General features: G+C 36.7%; 7 protein-coding genes across 7 annotated transcripts; 4 read left to right on the forward strand and 3 right to left on the reverse strand.

Moving 5' to 3' along the window:
• Positions 1-282, forward strand: PHYBLDRAFT_95259 (hypothetical protein; the record flags this gene model as incomplete). Its single annotated transcript, XM_018443889.1, has 1 exon — positions 1-282. A coding segment is annotated over one exon (282 nt), but the record flags the coding sequence as incomplete, so codon positions are not given.
• Positions 283-6,884: 6,602 nt separating this feature from the next.
• PHYBLDRAFT_91840 (hypothetical protein) lies at positions 6,885-7,522 on the forward strand (the record flags this gene model as incomplete). The annotated part of the gene is made up of 2 exons (XM_018443773.1): positions 6,885-7,079; positions 7,154-7,522. Coding segments are annotated over 2 exons (564 nt in total), but the record flags the coding sequence as incomplete, so codon positions are not given.
• A 2,021-nt stretch (positions 7,523-9,543) lies between these two features.
• On the reverse strand, positions 9,544-10,797 carry PHYBLDRAFT_104653 (hypothetical protein; the record flags this gene model as incomplete). Its single annotated transcript, XM_018427856.1, has 6 exons — positions 9,544-9,838; positions 9,906-9,997; positions 10,076-10,256; positions 10,311-10,387; positions 10,442-10,626; positions 10,695-10,797. Coding segments are annotated over 6 exons (933 nt in total), but the record flags the coding sequence as incomplete, so codon positions are not given.
• An 820-nt stretch (positions 10,798-11,617) lies between these two features.
• On the forward strand, positions 11,618-12,453 carry PHYBLDRAFT_129190 (hypothetical protein). Its single transcript, XM_018429268.1, has one exon. The coding sequence runs from the start codon at positions 11,652-11,654 to the stop codon at positions 12,357-12,359; it is 708 nt and encodes a 235-aa protein (XP_018298543.1). The 5' UTR covers positions 11,618-11,651; the 3' UTR covers positions 12,360-12,453.
• Positions 12,454-12,545: 92 nt separating this feature from the next.
• PHYBLDRAFT_61555 (hypothetical protein) lies at positions 12,546-16,148 on the reverse strand (the record flags this gene model as incomplete). Its single annotated transcript, XM_018440821.1, has 8 exons — positions 12,546-12,653; positions 13,652-13,681; positions 13,885-13,974; positions 14,304-14,786; positions 14,856-15,071; positions 15,129-15,431; positions 15,484-15,968; positions 16,001-16,148. 8 exons carry the CDS (start codon positions 16,146-16,148, stop codon positions 12,546-12,548), a joined length of 1,863 nt encoding a protein of 620 aa, XP_018298544.1.
• Positions 16,149-16,763: 615 nt separating this feature from the next.
• Positions 16,764-17,476, forward strand: PHYBLDRAFT_61556 (hypothetical protein; the record flags this gene model as incomplete). The annotated part of the gene is made up of 3 exons (XM_018440822.1): positions 16,764-16,945; positions 17,201-17,285; positions 17,366-17,476. The coding sequence occupies 3 exons, from the start codon at positions 16,764-16,766 to the stop codon at positions 17,474-17,476; spliced, it is 378 nt and encodes a 125-aa protein (XP_018298545.1).
• Positions 17,477-17,507: 31 nt separating this feature from the next.
• PHYBLDRAFT_129191 (hypothetical protein) lies at positions 17,508-19,042 on the reverse strand. Its single transcript, XM_018429269.1, has 8 exons — positions 19,019-19,042; positions 18,910-18,957; positions 18,718-18,833; positions 18,500-18,651; positions 18,337-18,426; positions 18,087-18,270; positions 17,908-18,028; positions 17,508-17,842 (listed from the first exon to the last, which is right to left on the reverse strand). Exons 1-8 carry the CDS (start codon positions 19,019-19,021, stop codon positions 17,627-17,629), a joined length of 930 nt encoding a protein of 309 aa, XP_018298546.1. The 5' UTR covers positions 19,022-19,042; the 3' UTR covers positions 17,508-17,626.
• Positions 19,043-20,196: the final 1,154 nt, after the last annotated feature.

Here is a 20,196-nt window from a genome sequence, read left to right on the forward strand (position 1 = left end):
CGTATCGACGGCAGTGTTCCTGGTGATCAGCGACAAGCGGCCATCGATCGTTTTTCTACCCTACCAATCGAAGAATCATTTGTGTTTTTGTTGTGTACAAGAGCGGGTGGTGTCGGAATCAATCTGACAGCAGCTGATACTTGTATTATTTTCGACAGTGATTGGAACCCCCAGAACGACCTTCAGGCTCAGGCACGTTGCCATCGTATTGGACAAACAAAGCCAGTACAAATCTACCGTCTCATTTGTGCAAATACCTACGAAAAAGATATGTTTGATCGCGCTGGAATGAAACTTGGCCTTGACAAGGCTGTAATGTCGAGAGCCGGTTCAGGAGAAATTGACGAGAGTGGACAATTTAAGAACGAACTGAGCAAGAAGCAGATTGAAGATCTTTTGAAAAAAGGCGCTTACGGCGCGATGTTAGATGACGAAGCCAGCACCCAATTTTGTGAAGAAGACATTGATCAAATTCTTGAGAGACGCACTACTGTCATCAAACACGAAGGCAACGAGAAAGGATCTGTATTCTCAAAGGCTACTTTTTCGACCACTAGCGATAATGTAGGAGTAGAGCTCGACGATCCAGATTTCTGGGAGAAATGGGCTGCAAAGGCAAATATTGAGACAAAAGACGCTCCTGATGAAAATAAGCTGATAGTAGCCGAGCCAAGAAGAAGACGCCGAGTTCAACGCTTTGGAGCTCGTCCTACTGACGGTAATTATTCATCAAATGACAACGGAGACGATTCAGACGCGTATGAGGAAGAAGAAGATAAACCAAGAAAAAACAACCAATCGCGGAGCTGGAGTCTTTCTGAAAAGACAAAATACGAACGAAAGTTGATGATTTACGGTTACGGTCGCTGGGACCAGATGCAAGTTCATTTCCCTCGTAGATCAGAGAAGGATCTTAAGGCCGTTACACGTGCCCTGATGCGTAAAGTTTTGCCAACAATTGAAGCAAGTCATGAAGAGGACCGAAAATTAATTGACGACATTGAGGATATTCTTGAAATGGATGCCGATGATGAGGTCGAGGGAGATGATAGTATACCTTATGTTGGTGCCAGCAAAAAACAGATCTCTGAATTTAAATCATTTTTGGCTCAAGCACCCGCAGACTATATCGAACATGTTGAACGAAAGGGTACATTTATTATTATATAAGTAATATATTCATTATTTAATGTGTGAATGTTATAGGGCGTAATTTCTTGCTACGTATTCAGATGTTACACCTTATTCGTGACAAGATTGTCCCTAAGAACTGGAAGGAAGCCAAGGCTCTTCCTGTACCAAAGGTGACTGGTAAGTGAGAATACTTTATAGACATTCCTTCAGGGAATCTGATTAGATTGTCAATGTCCAGGGTCTCTTCCCGCAGACTGGTGGACAGAAAACGAAGATAGAAGTTTGCTTTTGGGTATTTGCAAGCATGGTTATCAGCAGTAAGTTAATACTACAAGCGAAAATGAATTACTTAGAATTTCATTAGGTATCTTGCCATGCGCAATGATCCAGAATTTTCATTCTACGGAAAGAAGTACGACGACAGCAAAGCAGGCTCTTTGGAAGACGACGACATTCCTACTGGATCATTGGATAAGAATGATGAAGACTATGATAGCAGACAGGGCTCCGTAGAAGCAAAAGAACGACCAGATGTTATAAAAGATGGTGAGGATGGTCAGATTTATGTCTGGCCCTCAAAGGCAGACATTGGCATGCGCTTGCGACGAATTATTGCTGCCTTCCTTCGGGAGCATGCAGGTGGGATGCGAAGACGCAGAGGAAATGAGAGAGATTCAAGAAAAGATCGTGGGGCAAAAGGACGCAGAAGAGAGACGCGCCAAACCCAGCGTCAGAGATCTAAAATGAATGAAATATCCAACCGATGGTCGAAAAAGAACAAGGGTGACTTCTTGAGAGTTCTTATGTCCTATGGTGTTGACACTGAATTAAACGAACCTGATATCAGATGGGATCGATTCAAAGAGATTGCTGGTCTGGAAAAGAAAACAGATGAATCTCTTGATCTTTACTATCAGACAATTATAAGCGCGTGTGATGAGGTGATGAAGCGACACGAGCAAGAGGTACTCTCAACTTCGATTCAACCTGCAGATCAAGAAGCTTCGGGCTCCTCTCCTTCGAATACTCAAACTCAAAGTATGGCTCTTACAACAAGCCGTGAGTCAAGTCTAGAACCTCAAAGTGCTGGCGGAGCTGCACTTACTGACCGAGATGACAGTAATGATACGGCCGACCTTGTTCCTTTCGATAAGGCAAGACGTGCATTGAGACGTATTGCTCAGATGAAGAAGATACGAGAAGAAGTGATAGTTAATCCTGATTTGGATGCACTTTTATTAAATGCACGTAAAACATCCGGACTTCCAGGGTAAGATGCAACTTACAGAATGTATCATTTGATTAACCTCTTAATATCTGCAGATGGTGGGAAGTACCTGCTCATGACAAAGCTTTGCTGCTTGGTATTTGCCAACATGGAATTGGTAGAAGTGATCTCTTGATTGAGGATCCTGATCTTCCCTTCTATAAAATCAAGCAAAAGATTGTGGAGGATGAAAACATCCACGATCCTGACGGCGATGATGCGAATCTAGTGATGGAGAAATTTGCATGGCCAAAGGATCTTGTCATATCCCGTCGCATTGATGCTCTTTGTGATCTGATTATGAACCCAAAACCACCGTCAAAGAGGCAAACAGCCAATAGGAAGCGAAAGGCAACCATTGGCGAGTTTTCTGATAAGCCGTCGAAGATTAAATTGGAATCCGAGATTAACGTAAAAGAAGAGGAAGTCCAGCTCCGGATGCAAGATCTTTCAGATGGTGAAGTATCCGCTGCCGAAGATGTTTTTTCTGAAAGTGGAGATGAGGCTGACATTAAATTGGAAGACAACACGGAATCTGCACAACAGTCAGTGACTGAACCAAATGTGGATAACCCTGAAGACGACCAATACTCATTACACGACGAGCCATCTCCAAACTCTTACTGACCTTTTTCCGAATTTTTTTGTTTTTTTTTTTAAAAAAAAAACCGTATTCATTCAAATTAACATCCCACCTTTTTGCCTATAGCTCTATAAATAATGCATCGAACTCTATCATACTTCTTTAACTCTCGTAGATATGCTTTGTGACTTCTCATCAAATATTGTAATTATTGCTGCAATTACAATGTTGGAGAGTCTCAAGAATGTTGAGAAAGTTGATAAGAACATAATGCACATTTCATTTTCAAACCCCGTCAATATTTCTTTTTATTTTATTCTTTTATTTTATTTTATCTTATTTTATTTTTTTTAATAACCATGAATTCTTTCTTTCTCTCTTTATTTTTTTTATTTTGTATTGAATAATCATAAATGATTCCAATAAATTTTCGGTTAAAAGTACTTACAAGCAAAATGTACAAGTCGCGTATCCAATGTATCCAGTAAATCGGATAACCTATCAAATTAAAGAAGTATATCGACCAACACACCCATTGAGTTATTTTTCAATTTTTCAATTTTTCAATCTCAGAAACAAAAAGAAAAAGAAAAGAGGTTGCGATAGTACTTACCTTATTGGGAATCTCCGACAATTGAAGATAGTGCTTTCCTTAAATAGAATAGTTGGTGGGGGATGGAGAGCAAACACTGAATATACAGTGTTTCAACTTGATATTGATACGTCTTCTTTGAAAAATTATGTTTCAAAATTTAGACTATTTCCGTTTTATTTTATTTGACAGAATATGTATTTGTGCCCATAACCGTTTTAAAGATATCTCCTTCGAAATATTTCAAGACGTTTAATCCAACCTTAATGGTTCTCAAGAATTACTTTAATATACAGTTAGGCTATATGCTCTATGGATGGAAAATTTGAAGCATTTTGGGGTAAGCATCTTTATAAAGAGTTTTGGCAAAGATACATAAGGACAGAAAAGAAAGAATGACCTAGCTTTATCACTTTATAAAAATCACTACGTAAAGTATTATTTAAGGAAAAGACAATAAGCTTTCCAAGAAATACTGGGCAAACCAATTATGGCAAGAGTTGACGTTGGCTGGCTAGATAGATGGTAGACCTGCTATATTAAAAATAATTAACCAATGTCGTGAAAATAAGATACCTCCAATAAAAGGTTATGTAAGGATGGTGATGGGGGAGATTCTATTAAGGCTATTATTTTTTCAAGCTTTTTAATTAATGAGGGAGGGATTAAAGACGCTATTGGGGCCCTCATAAAAGACATATTAAACGTATATCTGCCTGCTTATTTTCCGTATGAAAAAGACTAGAGAAAGATCCAAAGGACTCGAATATGAGCTTTATTAGACTTCAAGATAGCCCCGAATACCGGGAATATGTTAACTGTAAAGATGAATACAAAGAATTTATATTATATATCTAAATTGTGAACAATACCAAGGGGACAGCATAGCAAGAAACCATAAAAAAATCCCCATTTTGATTAAACAGAGAGCGAGGAATCTTCTACTTAAACAAGCAATTCATTACATATTTCAGTGCTTAACTTCATTCAGCACTGATGAGTTAACAAGATGAAATTGAATAAATCTTTAGAGTAATAACAGAAAGTAAAAACACAAAAGTAACCACTAATTAGCAAAATACCAAAAAAAAAAGCAATTACTATGCTGTCCTGAAAGGCAGAATATTACCAAAAATCAATTTCAAGTCTTCTTAGCAAATTAGAAAAAAGAAACTCACAGTCCACCAATAGCCCTTTTTTTGGTATACGTCAAGTATGTCGCAGAAAATCCTAATAAAGAACCTTTTCGTTAAAACTATGCGTATTCAAGCTATATAGACTGGTTCAAGACTCCACCAGCAAAACAATGAATAAGAGCTAAACATAAAAAGCTATAGGAAGAATATATACCCAAGATAACAAGCCTTTGTCTAAAAAATCCACGGGTAAGAAACTCAATAGGATCAAGCCAATGTTGAGAAACTGGGAAATAAACCAAATATTGAGAAGGCATTTCTTATTTAACCTATATTTTTTAGACATTTTGTCCAATTAAATCCACAGCCTTGCCTTCGTGCCATGCGAAAATTAAAATATATTCTTTGAATTTAATTGGAGAATGTCTATGAAAATATGCTTACTGATGCGTGAAAAAGAAATTAACAATTCCCAAATTGTTAGTGAAAACACAGTAGTTGGAACATATCACCATTTTTCTCCATTTAATTCACAAGAAGAACTTTATATACGGACCCCGTGTAAGTAATCTAGAGCTGGTACACGTAAAATACACAGAAAAACGCCTGCCAATTTTTAAAAATATATAATAAAGCTATTCATGAAAGCCGATATCCCCCAAGATAATAATATCAACGCCTTCACAATTACAAAATCTTAACTTTATTAAAAGATTATTTTTTTAAATATACACTTTTTTAATACAGAAAATCTCTAAAAAAATTGATGTTGAAGCCAATCACTATTGCTCTTTAATTATGTGTATTGCTTTCTTTTAAATATACGTAAAATACGACTTTTCTTTATATCATTTCATTATATGGAACATTAGAAAGAGAACTAGCTGCCTTGTGCCCTGATAAAAACGATTCAGAAAATCTGATAAATCCATGGTATTATATCACTGGACCTATTGTAAACCATATTGATAATGCAATCCTTATAAATATTCAAGTTGGTCATGGGAAATATATTTTCTTAAAGCCATATCTTTTCCCAGAGGAGATATAATTGCCCTGAACCTTGGGCTTTCCAAAGATCTTCACACGACGATCCTTCAAGCCTGTTTAGTCACGAAAGATAGTCACACTGACGACATAGTATAAAGTGCGAGACAAGAATCGATTGAAAAAAAAGCTTTTATTCTTCATCTTGTTCATACCTTAGTTCTCTAACGTGTCTCTCCTGAAGTAAGTCTAGACGCTATGGTATACTTTGAAGTCGGCTGAATAATAGTATCTTTTGTACTTTCAGAAATATATTGACATTTACGTTATGTTTGGACCCATATTTATCATCCTATTCGCGGTTACCATGGACATTTTTTTCCTAAAAGACACCTCCATATCAAGCACAGTCTTCAACAAGTCTTTTCCAGGTGCTTATGACTATGTAACCCGTATTGCTCAATTGTACTACAAACCCCAAGCTACCTTTGTAAAATCCACCACCAGAAACTCCCCGACACCATCTTCATCATTTCCTCCGCAATCGGGCCCACTGCCGAGTACTAACCTATTTTCAGAAATGCACATCCCACACCCAACCACTAATTTTCTTCTTACGCCTCCCCCCACGCGTCCAACCATCACTAAGACGTCCGACATGGCGACAGTGCCGGACACCCCTACATACAACTCAATGCATATGTACCTGCCAGCCAAAATAACTCCCCTACACATCTTTCCGTCTACTATCCTAACTCCTTTATTAACTCTTACACATGTCGCTCAAGATATGTTGGTGCGCCTTCCTTTACAGAATAGCCCAACAAAGATTTTATATTTCATAATATACAATCCCACCCAAGCCATATGTATTATTATCAGTGTACGTTTAATGTTCACATACCTTATCAACGCCAAAAAAAGCACAGGGTAATATATGACACATACCACATTAATCTTGTCGTACAATCAAAGTTAGGCCAAGGCAATTAATGATCATAAAACATTTTAAATAGAGACAATTCAAAATCCTGTAGAGCAGAAAAACCCCCCTCCAAAAGTTTCCAAGATAATCCGGAAGAGATTCGACGACAACTGGCACTCGGTCTCACTCATTCCGCGCGAAGAGCCTTCCGAATAGCGTGCTTATCTACAAAGTTCGATGTGAAAAACAAATATCCATCCGTGCTTGAAGAAGTATCCGGGCACGAAAATCAGATTCAAAAGGACCTTAACCGTACCTATCCGAATGAAGGTCTCTTTAAAACAGAAGAAGGTAAAGAGTCCTTATTCCGAGTGTTAAAAGCATATTCAATTTATGATCGCGAACTTGGGTATTGCCAAGGTATGAATTTCATTGCTGGCTGCTTATTGTTACATGTGAGTTTTTCTTCCAGAAATGTTTTTTTTTTATTCTTTTACCTTCCTTTTCTCACCAATGTTTTCTACAACAGCTGAAAGAAGATGATGCTTTTTGTGCTCTTGTTACACTGCTAAGCCATAGGCTTAATTCGCCCGGTCTCCGAACCCTTTTTCTCCCCTCAATGAAAGGTCTACAAGAACTGCTCCAAGAGTTGAATAAACATATGGCCATTGAATTTCCTTGCATTCACAGTCATCTGGAAAAGGAAGGAATTGTTCCATCAATGTATGCTACACAATGGTTTATGTCCCTTTTTGGCTCCTGTGGGCCTCTGTGTCTCGCTCAAGATACAATTGACATCTTGTTGATCGATGGTCCACATATGTTACTCTTTTGTGCCTTGGCTGTCTTAAAGGCGAACGAGTCGGCTATATTAGAAATGTCATTTGATACCCTTGTCCCCTATCTCACTAGTTCCATTTTTATCCCATTCGATGTAAGGTGCTCGGATATCTCTTTTTTTGGTGTGAATAAGACTGTACAAGCTGCTTATAACAGATGTGTTACTTTGACTAGCATGATAAAGGGACCTTTGTGCTCGACACAATCAGACTTGCCGGACTTTCTCTTCCGCCTCCAGGGGAATTACTGAAAGGCATTGATTGTTCTAGTGATGACGAAGATGAAGATGCTTACATTGACTCTAGATTTTTTGCACAATAGCCGTTTCATGTATTTAGTCTTATAAATATACACACACATATATCCTTTTTATTGTTTATAATTCTAAGTAAGATCAAGTATATCTATTGTTTAAGAGCATGTAAACTAACGCCAATAAGTCCAGTTCCTTGAGGCCCTATGGAAACTACTGGCACTTCGCTAATAGCAGGTGTCTCAATTGTTATAGTCGCAAGTTCCTTCTCAAAAACTATGCAAGATGGAATATTGAGGTGAATATTAATATTTCATAAGAAGCTGACTAACCTTTTCGAACATCGTCCTTGGAAACATCGAGATCTTGGTAACAGAATAGCTTTACAAAGAGCACATCTGACCAGTCCTTCTCACAGCGAATGAGAGTTTTATTTAAATCAAACACCAATTTCTTGACCAGAAGTTCAAGACTGTATAAAGACTGCTTTGTATCTACTCGACAAATAATTAGAGTATTTAATTTAAGACATATATTTATTTTGTCTTACCAAACACAGAAGCAGTCGCTACAACTGTCGTAGCTTTGTTTTGAGAATAAGCTTGTATATCAATAGATGCATCCGAATCCGAGCTTGTATATTCTAAATAACTCTATTAATATGAAGTTTGTTCGAATGGTTTGTTTACCGAAAGGTGCATGGCTGAGGGATAAGCTAGCTAGTTTGCGCAACGCCTCCTGCTCTTCTTCGTCTGATGAGTCTCCTTTGTTGATCGGTAAAGTTACATGAAGCATAACTTGCCATTCTACCAAACCGCCTTTTGGTAGCGCAGGTACTACCAAAAACATAATTGGTGCAGATACACCATCCTAATACAGCCATATTACTAAATAGTATTTGGTTTTTTGCAGATCACCCAACTCACTTCAACGTATTCATTCCATGCTGTCTGTGCAATTTGGATATGCTCGGGTCGAGTCACAAAGCAGTAGCAAAGGGATATATTGTCTTTCAAGACCATATCCAATGCTTTGATGACTGTTTCCAAGTTACGGAGAGACAATGCGGCTTCTTCTACAAAAGAAGGGGGGCTGGGAAGTTCCAGAGTTTCGGGTACAAGTCCAATTTGACCAGCTACCCAAACATGGTCCACAACCTATTGGCACCAAAACGATGAGAAAATAAAAGAAATATCTGTTGTCTAGATAGATAGATATTTACATACTGTTACTGTTTGAGAGTATGGCCCGATATTTGCAGGGGCCCAGTATGAGATGCCTTGGACATGCATAGTACTCTTCTTGGCGTCTTTCGGTTTTTTGCAAGCGACAAGATCAATCTTTAGTTTGGCCAGTCCTTTTAGTTTGGCCCCTACCAAAGCACTATACGTACATGTGCACACACATATTATATTATTATATATGTTGAAAATTCAAAGTCATTTGTATAAAAATATTCATTTTTTTGCGGGGCTTACCGAGGTGCCGGATTGATATCAAAGAACTGCTTATATACCGCATTAATTTTGCCAAAATCTGCAATATCGGCAACAAATACATTCATGCAAACAACATCATCCCAAGAAAGGTCGTAGTTCATAAGCTTGTCTAAGAAATGACTTAGAATTTTTAGAAAGACATTAGTGACTATATATTTTTTAGTTACCTTGCACTGTCAGCATACACTGGAATGTCTCATCCTCGATACTTTCAAAAGCACCCTGTTGTAATTCTTCAGGTGTTCCATCGTCATATGCAGTAATCGATGCAATAGCACAAAGAGGACCTCGTTGGCACGAAATGTAGGATTCGTCTGATTTGTAATATTAATAAGCATTGGTATATTTATACTCATGTTTACAAAACCTACCATGCTTTTCGGTATATTGTCCCACTAGGCCAACCTTGATAGGCGATCTCGGGAGCTGCGATTGATCCTTAGACTTCATCACAGATACCAGGGACTCATACGATTCCCATTCCTTCCAATATATTTTTTTTATTGTATCCATTCCCACCATCTCCTCGGGTGTCTTGTCAACCAAGATACACCGCTTGAACCTCAAGTAAGCTACCGGTGCAAATGCGTCATCAGAATGAACTATTGTCTCCCTTTCTTCTCTAAAAGCAACAAGAGTAAATTTATAATCAGACGCATATTATTTTAGATATACTTGTGCCAACTTACATTACAATTCTCTTTTTAAACAATGGGCAATCCAAGGTGAAGGTTTCATATTCACCGCCTTCTCCGCATACATGTAAGTCATACTTTTCATTCTAATTCGAGAAAGTAGATATATACATGTAATCTTTTAATAACCATCGATATAGCATCCCAAGTTATTTTTCTCTTACCAAGTTACAGAGAATAGGATACATCTGTGCAATACTCTTTTCAAGATGAGCGGCCTTGAGTCCCATAGCTGCCACCTTAATCAAAACAGCGTTCACATTAGCAGCTGCCATTTCGGCCAATAGTTCACGCTGGTCCCGTCTCCAAAGGTATGCTAAAGAGGTCAATCCAAGTCGGTTGCATCTACAGAATAGTCAGTATACAGGTAATGAGGTCAATTATTGTGATCCTTCTTACACATGCTCAACCCGAACACGTTGATAATTTGACAAAATTGCACCCACAGAAACACCTTGAACATCTGGATGTTCTTTCTATAATAGCATATATTAATAAAATGGTTTATTTCTCAATTGAATTTGACCTACCAACACATCTTTAAGTAATAGGTATAAATCTTCAGTTTCATCGTTGGCTGTCACAACATAATCTGACTTTTGAAGTACGGACTGGCCATTGATTTCTCTTCTGTATAGCGGAAGATTCATACAATCAGAGTAAAAATGTATGGCATCGTGGCCAACAGTTTGGTACATAAAGCTATCGAGTTCATCTAATATTTATTATGTATATTTATTAACTATAGGCGTCTTTATCCGAGGGATTAAAATGATATATTACCCTTTCCGGATGCCACAGGTGGTTTGAGATTAGCAAGTGCTACAATCGAATGTCCATTGGCGACGCATTGCATCATATTGTAGCAACTATCTTTACCACCGCTGTAGTTCGGAATCAAAATGTCATTATTAGATCATGGGATCGTCTTGGTTCTAACATGGGAATAATCTCATATTCAATGTACCTAATGAGCCCAACAACTTTCATTTTTATAGTCTTTTATGAAAAAGTAAAGGAGAGATTCTGGAAATTTGGATAATCTATTGCCCTGATTGACAAATGTGATGTCCTGAATATCAAATACTATGTACTCATTAATTATTTATCAAATGTGAATACATTTTCACATATCGGTAAATAAATTTTTTACACGCCTGTTCCAATTATGTGGCATTAAAAAAAAAGGAACGACTTTGGTGATATTTTTACAATATTTTCGGGGGTTTAAGGGCTGTTTTAAGGTTGAATTCTGACGATCTTGGACTTTCGCACACTTTGTCCACTTTGAAAAGGCAGCCTTTATTTTAAAAGTTTGGCTGGTTTTGATTCTGATTTTTGCCTGAAATTTATTATATCTATGTGCGAAACATTAATGAAAATAGTATATGCCAATTAGTCTCTTCGCAAACACGATTTTTTTAATTTTGAGAAAACACGAATCAAGAAAGGATTCGCCACAATAGATTGGCCTATTCATAGTCTCAGGTTAAATATACCTTCTCATTGTTTGACAATACAGACATTGGTCTATATTTGTATCACATAAGCTGTTTTGGATCAAGAGTATCAGAAAAAGAAACGTTTATACCACTGGAAGTGCACGGGAAATTCTTGTGATCACTTCGGGGAAGCAAATGCACAAAAATCGTTATATATATATTTATGAATACCTTTTTCGCACGCCTCTTATCCTTTTACTTCCAACACTGTCAATCTTCTTTTCTTTAAAAAAAAATAATGTCCAATATCACTCTCGAAACTGTCACCTATGAGCAGGTTGCCAAGATGTTTGACCACGCTATTCTCAAGCCTGAACAAACCACATTGGACGTAATCGAGGGCTGCAAGTTGGCTGTCGAATATGATGTCAAGTCAGTGTGTGTCAAGTCGTGCGATGTCAAGCAAGCCGCCTCATTGCTGAATGGAACCAGTGTATTGGTCGGTACCGTTATTTCTTTTCCTCATGGCAATGCACCCACTAGCGCCAAGGTTGCCGAAGCTATTCAGGCTGTACGCGATGGTGCGATTGAACTTGACGTTGTGATCAACATTGGTCATCTCAAGTCTGGTCTTATTGAAGAGTGCGAGAAGGAGATTGCTGCTGTTATCGATGCTTCCAAGAAAGAGAACGCGAATGTTGTGTTCAAGATTATCTTTGAGAATGCATACCTTACCAAAGAGGAGATTGTTGCTGCCTGCAAGCTGTCCGTGGCAGCAGGAGCTGATTTTGTCAAGACATCAACCGGATTTGCTTCATCAGGCGCTACATATGATGACATTGAACTGATGCGCGCCAGTGTTCCCGACAATATTGAAGTTAAGGCATCGGGGGGTATTAAGAACTTGGACCAGGTTATTACTTTTATGCAAAAAGGCGCCACTCGCTGTGGATCTTCGTCTAGCGGGCAGATCTTGGATGAGTTCAAGAAGAGAAGAGGCTTGTAAATATGCGTGTTGAATAAAATGTATAGTCCTAAAATATTAGATTTAGTAATTATGTGTGATATTTTTTTAATACTAAGTGAGTTTATGTCAAATTATAAATGTCAAATACATGGTGCACTAAATGAGATTTGAGTGATATGTAAACAAAATACATAATTTCCACAAGATCTTTAGAAAACACTGCCATTAAACGTTAAGAATAAAACAATGTACATAGAGACAATCAAAGAATACATTAGACAGAAGAGTTGAAACCGGGCGACCTTGATTGATGAGTCTCGAAAGAGTATTTTTCTTTAAAAAAAGTTAATTTATGTGTAAATAAAAATTGATGAGAAATACTCTTCTTGCTGTCTTTAAAAGTATGTTGAGGCTGTGAGCCATCAATGGTATGAACAATTATTTGGGCTGGAATTGCTGAGCCAACTGTATCTTTTATAGATAATATCGTGAATGTAAAGGTATATAGTAAATTATCACAAAGAAGCTTCGTATCATTACATAATGTGTTGGTTTAAAAGGATGATCTATGCGGCTATTTCTAAGACAAAAAGTTTTAAATTCGCGTTCTATCTTTTCATCTTTTATAACTTGAAAAAATCCACTCTTACATAATTTTGCCTAAAGAAGCTCTAAGATATCTTCTTTTGGCGTCTTTGTATACCGCTTTTCTTAAAGTTATTTTTTACAAGCCATTCATATCGCATCTTCTTTTGACAGGTTAACACACTGTAAATTTAAAAATCTGTCCGATATCCATTACAGAATTATGCTTATCAAGAAAGTTTAGATGCGTTCAATACTAAATTTTATGCTCGTTCTTTCGTTGAAGAAACTGCGTGGTTAAAGTCTTCCTTTTTAAGCATTGTGCTATAGATGTATTAATTGTATATATGAAGAATAAGGGGAATATAAAAGCATAATGACTACTTCCATATTATCATTATTATTTTGGGAGTCCAATCCGGGATATATTTATGTATGCCTTTGTGTTTGTCTGTTTCAAAATTATACACTCTAAAGCCCAAATTATTTCCTACAAGCCCATCATATATTTTCAGTGTCTTTCTATTTCATTTGTAAATGGTCCAAAAATCAATTATTTACCCTATCCCTTTTAAGCCTTTTTTTTTAATAGAAAAACACTTGCAATTTAAATTGACTTTTAACAATATCTGACTGAGTTTGACTGATTAATACAGGTAAATCAAGGGGGTGCGAAAATTTGTTGACTATGTTGAATGATTTAGCAATATAGTTTTCTTGTATATTTGTATATTTGTATATCTTACCTCCATGTGTATGTGTTGGTATACTTGTACCTATACTTATGCTTTAGTATAAAGTAGACCTTTACATTAACCGATATTTTAAAGCGAAAGTTGTTTTTGAAAATACAAAAAGTGTTCCTGTAGTTTAGTGCTCTTTAGATATTTTAGATCAAAAGGCAAATAAGTGTAACATTATAATTTACGCCTATGTTTCTAGAGCCTCACCTACAGCAACGAATTATCTTGCCACTTACCATATTAGATTTAGTCATATCATATAGAATATTGTATAGAGCAAATTTTGGATAAGGAAGATATATATATATTTTTTCATATGCGTCTTTCTTTAATAGACATTGAAAATAACAATTAAAATAAGAAGAAGATTTACAGTGCAAAGAGAGAGAAAGAAAGTACAATTAAATAAAATATGAGATAAAGTAAAGTAAAGTAAAGTAAAAACAAGAATTCTATATAAGCTTAATGCCTATTTTTCAGTAGAGGTTCATATATTAACCAAGGCTCCACCATGAGCTCAAAGTATCAAATGTAATAAACGAATGCGGATTAGAGCAATCTACAGTAACGTTCTTTCTTCCAATCTTTGTTTTTTTTAAGAGAAAACAGCAAAATACGGTCAGTATGTGTATGTGTAAGAATACCATGTACATACCTCTGGAAGGTTAATTGTTGTCCGCGCCTCTTTTGCGTGAAACGCAGCCATTTTTCCGTACCCCTTTCGACTGATGAGCCGATAATTTGTAGCACTCAACAACCAGTTTTCGATTACGGCACTGTTTACTCCTGCTAACATATGTCCTTTGGCCTTAAGAAGTTTGGATTTTGCATCAGCCGAAAATTTTGGAATAACAACAGTAGGCTCCATATGTTCAATCGGAAGCCCTGTAGTGACAAGAGATGTGTATTTATAGCCATCCCCCAGAACTTGTTTTGCCAGTATCTTGTTGTTGTTCATCGAAATAAACTGCTCGCGCAAGCTAATAGAGTCCGTGATAAGAAAGTAAACTACTGTTTTATGATGATCTCGTTTCTTGGCATCTCTTAGGTCGTTTGCACACTTGAAAAAATAATCCCATTGCTCCAAAGTATTGTCATCGCTTTCTGGGTTCGCCAATGCTCTGTCATCTGTGCGAATCTGAAGAAAATGTTAGTGACAACTGGCTCAATATTTCATGTGAAAATAACATGTATGTTTTATGTGTACCTGTAACCCAATACTCAAAACGCTTTCCATATCAAACAAGTTTTTGTAAGCTTTGATAAACCGCCTTGATCCAATTGTTGGGCGGAAGAGATAGTCAGTCATGCATCTAAAGGCATTTTCCTTGGTAAGTCCAACTTTTGCGAGCCATTCAGGATAAATAGAAGACTTTTGAAATGTGCGGATAATGTAGGCTCTATTGGATCTCATGGAAACAAACTACAGGAAAAATGGTTATAGTTTAGCTTAGTTTCATCTAAAGCAGTATTTCTGTACCGAAGTGTTCCAAAGCTGGTGGAAGTTTTGGCTAGGTCCGTTTGGAAATAAAGTATTGCCGATGCTTTTCCAGTTATAGTTTAGCATGTCCACCTCGCTAAAACTCAATAATAGATTTTCCTTTGTGAATAATTCCTTGAGCTGATTTGGATTATAACTCCAATCGATTGATGGTTTTTCGAACAAATCCTCCAGGGGAACCGGGTTGGTAGGTTCCCAGTATGCCAAATAAGCTCTGTCCGTAAGTAAGGCGTAAAAGAATGTGGATACCATGCCTATCAAGGTTAAATACTGTTTTAGATTCTGAATGTTATACAAGCAAGTATTTGGTTTAATTTTGTTATTATTATTATACCCTACCACTCATTCGGTCTGCTAAACCACCGCACCCGCGTCTTGGATTGTTCTTGTCTACTTGGCAAAGATAGCCAACATACCGTGGACGGTCTTCATGACTGAAACTTTCATAATCACCTGCCTTGAGCCTTTCAAGTTGCTCAAGTCTCTTTTCGTGTAATGCTGTATATCTTGCCATCCAAGTACCACAGCTATCTTCTTTCACATCATCTAGTTTGCCGTCTACAAACCCCTTGTGAGAGTTCACCTGAGAACAAAAAGAAAGCTGGTCTTCTTGAGAAACATACTTTAGTGCAGAGTATAGAGTAGCATCTGGAGGAGGTGGAGTATATGATCCCTCTTCACTTTCTGGTATAGGTATCTGTTCTGAGAATCCACACTGTATGCTTTTTTTGCTCCAGTCTTCAAAGGATAAGGACGTGTTCTGTGTATTTATACTAGTAGGAAATCGATGAACTTCAAGGTGTATTAGTATCAGTGTACCTGTCTACTTTGTATTTAAATATGATTCTTACATGGGTATATAAGCATGAACACTATAAACAATGCTCCTGCCATGATTGTAACGAATACATATCGTTTGACAGGTATGTGTTTGACATGCAAGTCCAATCCTTCTATATTTGGACTTAATAGGCGGTCCTGACCCAACAAAGAAGACATTGTATATATATTTTCTTGTGGAATGAATGAAGTAGAAGAAGAGCAAGGATCAGATCTGAAAATAATATAGAAAAATGAGATATATGAATTATATTCACTCTAGGCTTGTACTACGATATATTTTTATTAGGAAAGACGATCGCTCGTCATTAAAGAACCACGTTTGGTCAGCTACGGAACTGCTGTAGAAACTGTGTTTAGAGATACGAAAGGGCTAGACCATTAAGATCATAGTATAAAACGCCAAGGCGTCATCAGAATCTATTTTAGATAAGTTAAGGTATCAATTTTGCTAGGTCAGGTACCATGATCTGTACCTGTAGAATAACAGATAAACAAAAGCTACCTAGGAGTCTAATGATTAATGAAATATATTAAAAATTACATTTAAGTGTATGCCAAGACGTCTTTGATTGGTTTCGATATTAGCGCAATCAAATTTTATTCCAAAGTAAGATTTAGATGGAGAGGTTATTAGGTTGACTTCTTGCGACAAAATATATACAATTGTGTGTTTACTTACAAATGCATGTAATATATACAAACAAGGAGTGGGGGAAAATATAAGATCGTGCGGACAAATGCTTGCAGCTGAATGTAGGTATACATATCTGAATGGATATGTTCCTGACTGGGCAAAGGCTTCCCAACTTCTCTCAAAAGGATCGACGGATCACCATTGAGATTAGAGTCTCTCGAAATTGTGTGACCGCTATATTACACAATGTTTTTACACATTTAATGTCCGATTTCGTTTTTGAGCTCAATGTTCATCTTTACTGTCCTTCAATCGCTCTGTGAGTTAACAAACTTCATAATCATAGTTCATTTCCCATGTCTCATAATTAATATTAAATTTAAACAATTTATTGAACATAGTTATCAGCTAACCGCTAATTTTACACTATATATATCTTTTCAGGATCATCGCTTATATTTAATTTATATATGTATGCATATTTTACGGTACTAGCCATTATGAAAGCGTTCAGACTACAGTGTTTCAGATGACATTAATTTTAAACAAAAAAGGCTATTACATATTTGCCAAGCGCTAGTACTATGGTAAACAAAGGGGAAGCGACTTTAGTAGGAGATTTAGGCAAGATGTTTGGAGGACTTAAGGGTTGTTTTAAGGTTGAATTTTGATTAAGCAATATCTTTCCTTCCTTTTTTATGTTTCAATTTCAATTTTTCTTATTTCTTTGTTATTGTAGTTCAAAGATAAATGCCCCTATTCAATACCCCAGCTTGGTTTAAATATTATTATTTTTTTGCAAAATATACCTCTAGACCTGCATTTTTTCCCTGTAACAATGGTTGGTTAATATGGTTTAGAGCCTTTAAACAAATAACTTTGATTAAATAGTATCTTATCAATCTTGTTTTTATTTGATTTCACGAGTACTTCTTTTGGGGTAACTATTCTGTCTTGTTTATCGTGTTTAAACCAATCAGTATTTGCACAGTTCAAAATACTAATGGTCTTCTTCCAATTGCTGTACACATTCCCATTCACCCTTGGAATCTTCTTTCCACAAGGTGACCTTGTTGTCGCCACAAGAAACAGCCAAAACATTTCCGGAAAGTGACCAACTGACACGCCAGACAACATCAGGAAACTTCTCTCCAAGCAGCTTCTTAGTCCACTTTGAGTTGGGGCTGTTCTGTGTCCAGATCAAGACTGTCTTGTCCTATAGAGAAATATACCGACTTTTAAACATCATGTATATACCAGTCATAATCTACACTTGTATACCTGAGAACAGCTTGCAAGATAGCTCTTGGGAAGCCCAATACTGGGTGCCCAAGAAACATCGCGAACCCAGTCCGAGTGGCCCTCAAGGGTCTCTTCCTCCTGCCACGACTTTGTATCCTCTCTACCCAGACATATTATAAATATCCTGTACGCCGTTTTGTCTAGAATCTATCACAAACCTCCATCCCCAAATTTTGATGAGATTGTCACATCCAGCAGAGACGAGTTTCTTTACTACACTGATGGTAGGGGCACCTCCATTGGCTTGAACAAGACTGCCAGGAATAGCAGCAGGTGCCCAGGTGACTGCATTACAGCCGATGCCATGTGCATCAATAACATATGTTTCCCAAGATCCATCGTCTGAATAAAGGCATGAGCAATAGTGTGCAACCCTTTTTGGATAAGATCTTGGGGGAAGCTACTTACCTTTGTATTCCAAAACAGAAACCTTTCCATCGGAAGAAGCACATGCCAACATGGCACCCAGCTCATGTGGAGCCCATGATACAGAGTTCACTATATTCATAATGTCAGATAATCTGAAATTATATATATATATATATTGTTTATTTGCTTGTCTTTTTTTTACCTGATGCTGTGTGCACATTGTGTTCCTTTATTCTTGACCATGTACCGTTTTGCTCTTTCCAGATAAATACGCGTCCGTCATATGAGCACGAAGCAAGAATGGAACCAAACTTGGGGTGTGCCCATGAGACCTGCCAGACCGGAGCTTCATGACTATAAGCTCATCCCTGCTTCAGCGTTTCATTGTCTGTGCTTGATACACAATGTTGATGAGATTACCCTGTCAGTGTTTCTACAAGTCGCTGTGAATCGCCATCGACGTCAAAAATCTTGATGGTATGATCGGATGATGCTGTTGCCAACCGACGCGAGTAGTAGTCGAGTTGGGCATCATGCTGTCGTGTTATTTGCGAGTGTAAAGATGGGGATGATAAGTAAGATGATCATTCAGGGGAAAAATGTAAGACTTACAATCATATCCTCATGATGAGTTTCGATGGTCTGTGTTGCTGTTTGGGACTAGAAGCAAGTATGAATATTTTTGAAGTATTCTTTTCTTCATTAGTGATCAATAGCATACCATAGTGAAAAGCGTTTCTAGTGGGGACACGTTGCAAAAGCACGAAGATAATGGTTGGTTGCCTACTTCTAACATTAAACCCAGACATTATCCGAACAAATGTGACGTATACAAAAAAAAGAGGGATCAAGATTGATTTAGGCTTAAACAGTCTGATCAGTACACGATGGATCTTCAACGGGTTTAACTATAACGTTTTCAGATAATGCAAATAAATGTCTCTAAGATAATTTTATAGAATATATAAGTCACCTATAGTTAACATGGCACTTTTGTATTGAAATAAAGTATTACACCTGTATTACAATAATTTCATATGCAAAAATAATATTTAAGTCAATATTCTTCACCCATATATGCAAAAGTATACTTGAAAAATATCTGAAGAATATGTTCAAAGTTTGTGCATAGTCAAAGAAAATACAATATAAATACACTTATTAAACTTTGCTGTTTTGAAATTTTCGATTATTAATATTAAAATAAGTACAAAAGTTAATGATGTTCGAAATTCACCTTAAGAATTGATTGACTCCATTGAAGGCTTCAGTTAATTTGATTATCTTTGCATTTGACAAAAACCTTTTAATTAGTTAAAAATATTTTTGTAATATATAATAAGGAAAAAGGCTTAATTTACGGTTTGTCTTGTTGATGTTGATAGTGTAACAATATAAGAGGTCTTATTACGGGATGAAATTATTCTCACTGTGTTTTATTGTGCTTTATACGTTTATCAATCTTATCCTGTAAGAGTTTGCCATTTTTGTGACTATCCGAATCTGTCAAAGACTCCCATAAATAAATAAATTAATTAATAATAACACTAATCTTGAGGAACATATTTAATTCTTCTCAGTAATTTGTACATAGTAAAAGACAAAGTCAAGATGAAAGTTTGGCTTTAGAGATATAGACCTGAAATTATAGAAGAGGATAAAAATATGATTTATATTTTATGGCTAATGGCACAGAGGTTCTGCCTACTAGTTATTGATATTACAAATATCTCCATATACATCTTTTTAGTTTTTAGTTTTTCCTTATGTTTTTCTGAAAATATTTTCTTTTTTCTACAATAGTACATAATATATCTTATTAAATATAATAGCAAAGTTTAACGAATATTAGAAGAATCTCAAGATCTTTTACTAGCATAGAAGCGCACAATCATACTG

This window comes from Phycomyces blakesleeanus (genome assembly GCF_001638985.1).
Source record: "Phycomyces blakesleeanus NRRL 1555(-) unplaced genomic scaffold PHYBLscaffold_1, whole genome shotgun sequence".
Taxonomy (NCBI): domain Eukaryota; kingdom Fungi; phylum Mucoromycota; class Mucoromycetes; order Mucorales; family Phycomycetaceae; genus Phycomyces; species Phycomyces blakesleeanus.

What these genes read in the sequence shown, in the direction of transcription:
- PHYBLDRAFT_129190 (XM_018429268.1), top strand. Translation starts at nt 11,652, where the DNA reads ATGTCCAATATCACTCTCGAAACTGTCACCTATGAGCAGGTTGCCAAG.
- PHYBLDRAFT_129191 (XM_018429269.1), bottom strand. An exon ending in CTTGTAGAAACACTGACAGG is followed by an intron (nt 18,652 to 18,717) that starts GTAATCTCATCA and finishes ATGAGCTTATAG; the next exon opens with TCATGAAGCTCCGGTCTGGC. An exon ending in TTCTGTTTTGGAATACAAAG is followed by an intron (nt 18,271 to 18,336) that starts GTAAGTAGCTTC and finishes GCCTTTATTCAG; the next exon opens with ACGATGGATCTTGGGAAACA.